We start from the raw sequence: 11,951 nt of genomic DNA, 5'->3' as shown, positions 1-11,951 counted from the left end.
CAGTTCCATATGTAATTTGTAGGCCTCCTTATGAATAACACAACAGATCAGTTAGGTTTAGCTGCAGGACCTGATCCACATCTATCTGAAAGGAATCGGTAATCAGAGAAAGGCAATTGTTCTGAGTGGAATGGGACTTTTAGTCTCTGACTTTTCATTCTCCTCGGGCATTTCTCCGCGGGCTATTCTCCATCTCCCCCCAACTTATCTCCTCAGCTGGCACACCTCCAGTCATTGCCCTGGGGAATGGGCCACCGCCCTCTTTGTCCCAGATCCTTCGACACGGCCAATTCACAGAAAGAGTTTTGTTCTTTTGTCAAAGAGATTTTTTTTAGGAAGGTGGGAACGATGAGAAGATTAGTAGTAGTACAGACTTAGTATTAATAACTTAATATTAATAACTTCCTATTGAACAAGGTACTTAGCCAATTCTGGTTTATTATATGTATTCTTAATATCACATGAATATGGTTCAGTTTCTATGAGTATAACTGTCAGGGGCCAGATTTTGTTATATGGTTTGTGAAGTCAGATTCATTCATATATCCTCCACTGTGCTGTAAATTATTCTGTTCAATTGGCTCTTAACCATGTTTGCTACTTGGTGATTATAATAAAATAAGGAAAAAAGATCTTGACAGCAAAAGTCTGAATAGAAAGATTCAGACTATAGATTTCAGTGAAAACAAATTATAACTTTTATCAGAGCTATTTTTATTATTTTATTATATTTTTAATTTTATTTAATTTAATTATTTTTATTTTAATTTAATATTTTATTTTATTATTTTTAAATTAATTTTAGAGAAAAAAACTACAACTGAGTAATGCATAAGATGGAGAAAATCTCTCTAGCCACCATGATTTTTTTTTCTTGGTACTTAGGTATGTATGTCAAAATAAAGGAGACTAACTGCAGAAGGCCAACATGCTGAAGGAGATGAACCTGACTTCATCAAAACAATCAGGTGGATTATGAACCTGGAAAACCACAAAATGAAGCTGCCAAATGAAAAGAGGACTGGATAGGACAGGACACTATAGAAACATAAACATTGACCAGTGGTGGGTTGCTACCAGTTCGCTCCGAGTCAAGCGAACCTGTAGTGGCGGCGGCAGGTAGTGGCACACGCATGCAACATTGACAGCCATGTCATAAACATGTTTGCTTGAAAAGAAGATCCGGAAGAATAGAGTTGACATGTCTTTTTACCCCATTCCACTTCCTCATATCGGGACCTGGCTTTCTGAACACAAGAAATTAAAAAGACGTTTTCAGATTTTGCTGAAAGACAGTGAGCATCTGAGAGAGATGGGCCAATTACTATAATTAGAAATATTCTACTGGGTAATAATAAGTATTGGGATACTAACAGAGTGTTATTATTCCTCACCCCCCTCCCTTCCAGATCTGAATTGAAGTCACTTCTGCTCCTTCATGGCCAACAAGCAAAAATAAGATTTCAGACAATGTTCCTGGTTGACCTCAACATCTACTCTTTTTTCTCCCTGCCCATTTTCTCCTTTTTGTCACACATTCCTTCTATTTTACAACCCTGCCACCTGCCTTTTCCTGATTTGTTGTTTATCCAATAAACACGGTGGACATCTGAAGGACCAATAAAAATGGTTTATAATGATAATGAAGTGATACACTTGGCAAGACAGGAGATAATTACAGGGTAAAATGTGTTTTCTTTCTGAAACCGAGAGCTTGATGTCTGACCAAAACGGGTTATAAACTCTTCTGTGGGTGTCATTTAATGCTATTGGGTTAGGAACAAATTCTCCATTTTAACGGTTAAGAATGTTATCTCTGTCTTGTGCAGTTGTGAGATCAAATCTGTACAATGTGCTTGAAATTTATGATCGAATGTTGTAATAATTCTCTTGACATTCATGATGCTGAGTTTAGTTAAATTGCAGCTCCTGAGCAGAATAGCAGAGTTGGAAGGGACCTTGAAGGTCTTCTAGTCCAACCTGCTACTCAGGCAGATTGATCACAGGAGAAACTCCGCTTACGAAGAATCCTCCCTCTCAGATATCATAAGCCAATTCAAAAGTCTTTCTACAGCATCTTAGCTACTTAAAATGAAGTGCCCCACGACAATTCCTTTCCCCGTTCCTCACGAGCGGTATCAATCTGGTGATCTCTTCATAGGGGGAATGCTGTCTCAGATAATGTATATTTTAAGTGAAGTTGACTACATGCAACACCCTTTGCAGGAGCTAAGTTTTGATCTTCCAGTGTAAGGAGTTTTATATTCAATTCAACCTTTGTAATATAAAAATGGGTTTCAGCCACAGTTTACTCACAGTGTTAAAGGAATTACAATGATAGAATGGAATGGAATGGAATGGAATGGAATGGAATGGAATGGAGTGGAGTGGAGTGGAGTGGAGTGGAGTGGAGTGGAGTTCTTTATTGGCCAAATGTGATTGGACACACAAGGAATTTGTTTTAGGTATATGTGCTGTTAGTGTACATAACGAGAATAAAATATATTCATTGAGAATAAAAAGATACAACATTTAGTGATAGTCAAAATAGTGGGAAAAATCTGTCCTTGTGTCTAGTTGTTTTGGTGTAGTGTCATTTTGAGGGTAGAAGTTGAAACAATTGATGTCCAGGATGTGACAAGTCTGTAGATATTTTCACAGCCCTCTTTTTGATTCATGCAGCATACAGGTCCTCAATGGAAGGCAGGTCGGTAGCTATTGTTTTTTCTACAGTTCTAATTATTCTTTGAAGTCTGTGTCTGTCTTGTTGGGTTGCAGAGCCAAACCAGACAGTTATGAGGTGCAGATGACAGATTCAATCATTCTTATTATTATAATAATGATTAAATGGTGGCGATGGAAAATATCGTCATGATTAACTCCATAGAAGGCATGGCTGAAGGCACAGTGAAAGGACTGAACTCAACATTTCTCCATATTTTTGAGAAGTCGTTTTTTTCTGATTCTTATTGAAAATTATTATTACATGGAACTGCCCTTGACAGTATGAAGAAAATGGCTTGGGCAGAGGATTCTGTTTTCATTGTTTCCAGAATTCTGATTGTGTAATATTCATTTGCATGTATAGTCATGGTTTAGATATCATACCAAACTGATTTATTATTCTGCTGCAAACATTTTGTAAGAAACATATTACAGTAATAGATTACACCATTACATGAATGTAAAATAAGGTGAGTTCTCAGAGGTAGAAACAATTGGAAAGCATAAAATTGGGCAGACTGTCTTTATTTTACTTTAGAATGGAAATATAAAGTTGGACTGGAAGAGAGTTCAAACAAACAAGCATTTGTTTTGTACAGTAGAAAGACGAACGCTACTAAAACTGCAATATATTTCTGTGTTGATACGTAGCATGATCACTAAGTTCTACCAGCATCTGCTAGCCTTGGTCTTTGCTGTAAATGAGATCAATAAGGATACCCACATTTTGCCCAATGCCACCCTTGGATGCCATATTTATGACAGCTATTATGATGCAAGGATGGTCTATCGCAATATCTTGGATCTGCTTTCCAAAGCTGACCGGTTTGTCCCCAACTTCCAATGTGGGATGGAGAAAAATCTCATAGCTGTCATTGGGGGGATTGGCCATGATGTTTCCGTGGGCATGGCAGACCTCTTGAGCCTCTACAAAATCCCACAGGTAAAACATTTCAATAAAGGCGATTATTTGTAGCTCACGGTTGAAATGAGGAGTCCTTGGTGCTCGCTGAGCTTGGTTGTTTTCTTGCAGGAGTTTCATTAACCAAACTAGGTATCATCATCAGTGCTAGAGATGATGTTGCCTAGTTTGGGTAATGAAACCAAGCTCAGAGTGCACCAGAGTTCCCTCAAAACATTTCAAAGACAGCTGGGCATTTCCCCATGCCTCCTGTTTCCTCTTTCTCTTAGCATTGGGGCAGGGGTGAAATACAGCAGGTTCTAACAGGTTCTGGAGAACCTGTAGCGGAAATTTTGAGTAGTTCAGAGAACTGGCAAATACCACCTGTGGCTGGCCCCAGAGTGGGGTGGGAATGGAGATTGTGCAGTATCCTTCCCCTGGAGAGGGGTGGGAATGGAGATTTTGCAAAAACCTTCCCCTGCCACGCCTATCAAGCCAAGCTCACAGAACTGGTAGGGAAAAATTTTGGATTTCACCCCTGCATTGTGGGCAATATGCTGACTCTGTAAACTGCTTAGACAGGGCTGTAAAAGCACTGTGAAGGGATATCTAAATCTAAGTGCTATTGCTATTCCCAAACTTCTTGTGGCAGAATTATGGGGGCATATCTGAATGAAAAAGGAATTAATTACCATACTCATATCTAAAGAGCCGAGTAGTCATTCCATCTCCTTTGCTAACATTTTAAAGACTCTACAGTGTTTAACATTTCAGATTGGTCAACTGCTTCATCTGTTGCCTTCTAGGCTACAGTCAACTACAAAATTGTTGAGTGAGCCCCTCTTTTTCTGTTTGTGCTTCCATATGGGTTATTTCTGCTCTCTGTTTCTTACTTATGTGCATCTCCCGGTCTCTTTCAGGTCTTCTCTTCAGCTTTATTTATAATGACTTGTCTTTGACTGCACTAGAGGAGTCAAAAATACTTCTCATTTCCTCTGTTCAGTATACCTAAAGTTACACATGCATCAGTAATATGGCCCCCTTATACAGTCTGAGAGTAATATAAGGCTATTTCTATGGGTCTCCAGACCCATAGAAATACCTAGAGAAAGCCCTAATAGAGCTTTCTCTTCTATGTTAATACTTGTAATTTTTTGAACAATGGGCAGGCAAGTGCCTGATATTAGGGAAAATCTATAGACTGACACAGAGTGGTGCAGTGGCCTAGAGGTGGAGCTCTCACCTCACAATCAGGAAGCTGTGAGTTCGATCCTAGGTAGAGGTGGCTATTTCTCTCTCTGGGCACAATGAGAATATATCTGCTGAATAAAACTCTGCATTGGCGACAGGATGTATCTTAGTGATCAATCAGCACTGTGCAAATATTAAACTCAACATATTTGGAAAGGGAATATATTAGACTCATGGCAAGAGATCTAACTAATATATTAAAAAGTATATTGTAAAAAACTAAATCATACTTTTTATACGAAGGGAGCCTATAGAGATCATTCTGCTAATTTCCTAAAGTCAGTGAAGTATATCAACATTCATTTCACATATCAATTTGTCTCTCAGGATATTCATAATCAATGACTATAGAATTTAGTCATTAAGTGATAAGGGGAGAGAGTGTGTACAAAATTTAAACGTTAAAAATTCAACATGTTAGGTATACGGGATCAAACATACCTCAAAACTAGAGACAGGAAAATTAGTTCTCTGCTTGTGGGAAATAACTAGAGGTCATTTTTTAACTTTACTAAATTCAGATTTTTTTTCTCCCCCCCCCATTACGTTCATTTTCACTAAGCACATGAACTGTGAATTAAAATAGTTGCCAGCACACTATGCATAACAAGGCACCTATTGAAAATCATCCACCGGTCCAGTGACTTTCTTTTTTGTTTATTTTATTTATAAAACATGTACAAGATAACAGAAATAAGTATAAACATGGATATTAATACAGGAAATTGATATGAATAAATAGGGACAATAGAACAAGGATGGAAGGCACGCTGGGGTGCTTATGCACCCCTTACAGACATCTTACGAATTCGGTGAGGTCAACAGTAGACAGTTTAAGGTTAAAGTTTTGGGGGTTTGAGGATGTAACAACAGAGTCAAGTAGTGCATTGTTGTTGACTTCTATATTTTTATTTCTTTGGTTTTTTGTAGATTACCTATGGCTCTTTTGTCCCAGAAAAGACATATAAAACTCCTTCCTTTTACCGCATTGTCCCTAATGAAACCCATCAAGTTTTGGGGATGATCCATGTGTTACAATATTTTGGATGGACTTGGGTTGGCCTCTTCATTGCAGACGATAACAGCGGGACGCTTTTCCTGCAAAGCTTGCAGGTCTTGTTTTCCAAGAATGGGATCTGTTCAGCTTTCATCGAAAGACCTCCGAAACAAGCTTTTATTTACAAGTACGAAGACACATTGGAGACGGCTGAAAAATATAACCTACACATGATGCAAGGAAAAGCAAATGTCTTTATCATTTATGGAGAAACGAGTTCCTTTATTTGGTTGACCTTAATGATAGAAACAGTCAGTAGTCTACCTGAAGAATTTATTCCTGGTGGGAAAGTGTGGATCACAACCGCTCAGATTGATTTTGCATTAATGAGCTTCCAGCAAGGCTGGCGTTTGCAAAAGTTTGGGGGAGCCATTTCTCTGACAGTTCAGTCCAACAAAGTTCAGGGGTTCCATACATTTCTTCAGAGGCTTCAACCATTTGAGACGCAAGGAGATATCTTTCTCAAGGATTTTTGGGAACAAACGTTTGGGTGTCTTTTCACAAATTCCACTGGAACATTGAACGTCAATAAGACATGTACTGGAGAGGAAAAGCTGGAGCGTCTTCCTGGTTCCTTTTTTGAAATGGCCATGGCTGCTCATAGTTACAGTATTTATAATGCCATCTATGCTGCGGCACATGCTCTACATAAAATCTCTTCAACTCAGCTGAAAAGGAAAACAAAGATGGATTACCAAGATTTTAGTCTTCAGAAACTAAAGCCCTGGCAGGTAATTTTTTCTTCTGTTGAATTAATTAAGTGGTACTAAGATATCAAAAAGGACGCAGTGGCTCTGTGGCTACGACGCTGAGCTTATCGATCAGAAGATCGGCAGTTCAGCGTTTCGAATTCCTAGCGCTGAGTAATGGAGTGAGCTCCCATTACTTGTCCCAGCTTCTGCCAACCTAGCAATTCGAAAACACAAAAACTCCAAGTAGAAAAATAGGGACCACATTTGGTGGGAAGGTAACAGTGCTCCATGTGTCTTCGGCATTTAGTCATGCTGGCCACATGACCATGGAGACATCTTCGGACAGTGCTGGCTTTTGAAATGGAGATGAGCACCGCCCCTAGAGCTGGAAATAACTAGCACACGTTTGCGGGGGAACCTTTACCTTAAGATATCGGAATAACAGAATAACAGAGTTGGAGATCTTTTAATCCAACCTCCTGCTCAAGCAGGAAACCCTATGCCATTTTAGACTAATGGTTGCCAAATCCTTTCTTAAAAGCCTCTAGTGTTGGAGCACCCATAACTTCTGAAGGCAAAGCTGTTCCACTGGTTGATTGTTCTTACTGTCAGGCAATTTCTCCTTAGTTCTAAGTTGGTTCTGTTCTTGATTGGCTTCTATTTTTGGTTCCAAAATCTAAGCGGCTGCCACAAAGAAGAGGGATTCAAGCTTTTCTCCAAAGCACCTGAGGGCAGAACAAGAAGCAGTGGGTGAAAACTAATCAAGGAGAGAAGCAACTTAGAACTAAGGAGAAATTTCTTGACAGTTAGAACAATTCATCAGTGGAACAACTTGCCTCCAGAAGTTGTAAATGCTCCAACACTGGAAGTTTTTAAGAAAAGATTAGATAACCATTTGTCTGAAATGAAGTAGAACTCTCCTGCCTAAGGAGAGGACTAAAAGACCTCCAAGGTCCCTTCCAACTCTGTTATTCTATTCTATTCTATTCTATTCTATTCTATTCTATTCTATTCTATTCTATTCTATTCTATTCTATTCTATTCTATTCTATTCCATTCCATTCCATTCCATTCCATTCCATTCTACTCTATTCTATTCTATTCCATCCATTGCTTGTTTTGCCTTCAGGTGTTTTGGAGAATATGTTGACCCTCTCTTCTTTGTGGCAGCCCCTCAAATATTGGAACACTGCTATCATGTCACCTCTGGTCATCCATATCAAGGATGAGATGATGTAATCTCCATAGGAACTGAAAATAACTTATTCTTATAGAAATTTTCTAGTGGATATAGATTTACAGTGCTTACTTTTTATATTAATAATTTATTGGTTGTCTGTTGTATCCTTTATTCAGAGGCTTTTCTTTATTCAGGTCAGATGCACCTTCAAATTATAGACATAAAACATTCAACACTGAGCAAACACAATAGGTATAAAACAGGTTGTAGAAATATAGCATGTGTAAAAAATACGTAAAATAAATAGGATTAAAAATAAATGACATTCTCCCAGTATCAGACCACAATGACACTATTTTCTTTTGCCAGCATAAGGTCTTCCTCCATACCTGTTAAAGGGCATTATATGCAGCATAACATATGTGAAATGGATGGTTCTTCTCCACATTCACAAAGAGTGTCTTCTACAGGGAAGTCCCATTTTCTTAGATTGTCCTTTGAACTTCCTATCTCAGCACACGGTCCCATTCAGAAGCTAACGGCAACATAATGTCCCTTCCACCAATTTATCCTAACAACAGCAGCTCTATGACGTTGCTCAGGCTGACGCACACCCTCAGTCACCCTATGTGCTTCCAAGGGTTCAAGTAAATCAGGTTTCTCTGAGTTTTGTTCCAAAGTTTAATCATGTAGGACCCCAACTTGTCTTCAAAACAGTGGTGGAATGCTGCCAGTTTAACAACTGGTTTGGTGAGCAGCGCTAAAAATAGAGCATTTAGAAGCTCAGCTGTTTACCTTCCAAGTCAGCAACGGTAGCTAGAACAGCGAGGGGGGAAAATAAGCTGTGCTGCACAATTGAGATGAGTTACAAAGCAGGACAGGATAAAATGGGGCAGGTGGGTAGGGCCAACTGATTGTCGGCGCTACCAGTTTGCCCAAACCAGTTCGAACCAGCTGAATACCACCTCTGCTTCAAAAGTACTGAAGTCCAATAGCACGATAGCAGGTTACCTTTCATGGATATACAGAATGTAATGTGTGAACTTAATCCGGTCTCTGAGAAATAAAAGTTTAATCCACAATTAATTCATGTGAAGATTACTGCATCTTACAATGTACAGAATATCAACAACAATAAAGAAGGTATCTATGCTATATATATTTTTTAAAGGAAAAAAAAAAAAACCCTGCCACAGAAAACCAAAGGTGAACTAAACTTTTTCCCCTGCTTATAACTAGCTTCATCAATTTCTTCAAGATCTTTCATTCAACAATTCTGCTGGAGATACTATATTCCTGGATAAACATGGAGAAATGCCAACTGGTCTTGAAATTACTAACTTGGTTGTCTTCCCAAACAACTCCTTCCACAGGCTTAAAATTGGACGGGTAAATCCTTACATTTCTGATGGGAGATATTTAACTATAGATGAGGATAAGATCGTTTGGCACCCAGGATTTAACCAGGTGAAGTATAGTAGATGTCAGCCCTAGGGGCGGCCATCTTTTCTTTTGGATCTTAATTTTATTAGCCACCTAGAATCACATTTAGGAAGATAGAAAGCCATTTTATTAATTTATTTATTTTATTTATTAATTTAATTTGTATACCGCCCTTCTCCCAGAAGGGACTCAGGGCGGTGAACAGCCAAAATTAAAAAACATACAAATGCAAAAGTTAAGATAATTAAAAGAATTAAATCATTGGCTACCCAAATTTAAAACCCCAAATCCATAAAATTTAAAATCCCAATTAAAAAACCATTTAGGCTAGGCCGGCTTGATGAAATAAAAATGTCTTCAGGGCTTTACGGAAGGTCCGGAGGTCCAGGATCAATCATATTCCAGGAGGCAGCTCATTCCACAGGGTGGGTGCCCCCACAGAGAAGGCTCGCCCCCTGGGGGCCGCCAGCCGACATTGCCTGACCGACGGCACCCATTGATACAGCTGTAAATTGATTAAAATATAGCTGAATAAAAGGTTTGTAAAGTTGTGATTTTATGGATTTGTCTGATGCATTTGGCTCCATGGTTATCTAGTTATCTATGATTTAGATGGGTTTATCTTTCTTAATTCATTAGAAGAATCCACCATTGTTAAGAAAAAGAATATTAGAATAAAGTATAGAAATTATGTGCTAAAAATCATAGAATGGTTTGTATATCTATTTCAGAGGAGGAATTCGCTTACCTTCCATACCGGTTCGCAAATGTAAGCCTGCGCACGCACGACCTTTGCACGTGTGCATAGCCTTCCGCGCATGTGCAGTACTCATGCATTATGTCCGGGTGGGTGGGCGGAGCCTCCCGCAGTCGCCACTACTGGCTCTCCTGAACCAGACAGAACCAGCTGAATCCCACCTCTGATCTAGTTCCATCTGTAGCTACTGTATATCTGCTCAGCTGATAATAACTGTCTGAAGGTTGCATCACAGAGCTACTGAATAACTAAAAAATGGAATACTATTCTTCTTCATCATTGGCCAGTCCTGAAATCCCTTTTCTTTCTATGGATAGATACGGCCTGTTTCTGTGTGCAACCCTTCCTGTCTTCCTGGTTTTTGGAAAGAAAAGAAAGAAGGAGAGAAATTTTGTTGTTTCAACTGTGTTCCATGCCCAGAAGGGAAGATTTCAAACCAGAAAGGTATGCAATTTCTAAATATAGATAGCCTCCCCTTTCACCTCTTCCAAAAAATAATGCCTACTTCTTTATAAGTTTTCAACCGGGATGATTAGGGGACTGGAGACTAAAACATATGAAGAATGGGATTTGAACCGCTGAACTGCCGACCTTCTGGTCGACAAGTTCAGTGTCTTAGCCACTGAGCCACCGTGTCCCTTACATGACCATGAGGATGCTCCAAAGGTCATTAAATGTGAAAAACTGTCACAAGTCACTTTTTTCAGTGCCATTGTAACTTTGAGCAATCCTTAAATGACCTGTTGTAAGTCTGTATAGCAAATGTTTGGGTTGATGAAGGACCAGCCAATGGAGGAAGAAGCCAGAAAATGTATGATTTCTTGTTGTTTTCCTCAGATATGAATGACTGCTTCAAATGTCCAGAGGATCAATATCCAAGCAGACAGCATGACCACTGCGTTCTCAAAACTATAATTTTCCTATCTTATCAAGATCCCCTAGGAGCTTGTTTAGCATTTCTTGCTCTATTTTTTTCCCTTCTCATACTTTTCTTGCTAGGAATTTTCATCAAGCACAGAGATACTCCAATTGTCAAAGCGAACAATAGAGAACTCACTTACACCCTCCTTGGATTCCTCCTTCTTTGTTTTCTCTGCTCTTTTTTATTTATTGGACAACCCGGGACAATAACCTGTCTATTCCAGCAAGCAGCTTTTGGCTTCGTCTTCTCAGCAGTGGTTTCTTGCATCTTGGCCAAAAATATCACCGTCATTGTGGCTTTCATGGCCACCAAACCAGGGTCCAGCCTGAGAAAGTGGATGGGAAAAAAATTGGGCAGATGTATCATTCTTTCTTGCTCCCTTTTTCAAGCAACTATCTGTGTAGTATGGTTGGCCATCTCTCCTCCATTTCCAGATCTGGACCATAACACTCTAATCACTGAAATTATAGCCGAATGCAACGAAGGATCTTCCAACATGTTTTATCTTGTCTTGGGTTACTTGGGCCTTTTGTCCATCATCAGTTTCATGGTGGCTTTCCAAACTAGGAAGTTGCCGGATAACTTCAATGAAGCCAAGTTTATCACCTTCAGCATGCTGATTTTTTGTGCTGTTTGGTTTTCCTTCATTCCAGCCTATCTGAGCATCAAAGGGAAGTATATGGTAGCTGTGGAGATCTTCTCCATTTTAGCTTCCACTTTTGGACTACTGGGTTGTATATTTTTCCCCAAATTTTACATTATTGTGCTGAGACCTGACTTGAATTCCAAGGAGCACTTAATAAAAACAAAGACTTAAAAATTATTCATTTGTGTCTCTTTTGTCAGCTTGGGAAGCCATATTAACACCAGAAGCTTCCACGCTGCCACCTTCTTGCGCTTGGGAAAGTAGGAGGGGGATTTAGTAGAGAGATTGTAGTTAGACATAAGAGCATTCTTCTTTTCGGTCAAGGTCATGGTGTTCCTGCATCTGGAGGAGGAGTGGTTGTAGTGGTGGCTCAACTTG

General features: G+C 39.3%; 1 protein-coding gene across 1 annotated transcript; it reads left to right on the top strand.

Annotated features, from left to right (window-relative positions):
• Positions 1 to 3,376: 3,376 nt before the first annotated feature.
• On the top strand, positions 3,377 to 11,744 carry LOC139324337 (vomeronasal type-2 receptor 26-like). The gene is made up of 5 exons (XM_070954060.1): positions 3,377 to 3,667; positions 5,807 to 6,664; positions 9,045 to 9,272; positions 10,323 to 10,449; positions 10,843 to 11,744. The coding sequence occupies exons 1-5, from the start codon at positions 3,377 to 3,379 to the stop codon at positions 11,742 to 11,744; spliced, it is 2,406 nt and encodes an 801-aa protein (XP_070810161.1).
• Positions 11,745 to 11,951: the final 207 nt, after the last annotated feature.

Source organism: Pituophis catenifer, unplaced genomic scaffold (assembly GCF_029215685.1).
Source record: "Pituophis catenifer annectens isolate HBS135680 unplaced genomic scaffold, rPitCat1.0.hap2 SCAF_15, whole genome shotgun sequence".
Taxonomy (NCBI): Eukaryota; Metazoa; Chordata; class Lepidosauria; order Squamata; family Colubridae; genus Pituophis; species Pituophis catenifer.
The sequence above is the reverse complement of the archived record's forward strand: the minus strand, read 5'-3'. Positions and strand labels throughout refer to the sequence as shown.

Excerpts from the sequence above, each read along its gene's own strand:
- LOC139324337 (XM_070954060.1), top strand. The coding sequence starts at position 3,377 with ATGATCACTAAGTTCTACCAGCATCTGCTAGCCTTGGTCTTTGCTGTA. Across the intron at positions 3,668-5,806 it reads GCCTCTACAAAATCCCACAG|ATTACCTATGGCTCTTTTGT; the intron begins GTAAAACATTTC and ends GGTTTTTTGTAG. Across the intron at positions 9,273-10,322 it reads GGCACCCAGGATTTAACCAG|ATACGGCCTGTTTCTGTGTG; the intron begins GTGAAGTATAGT and ends TTCTATGGATAG.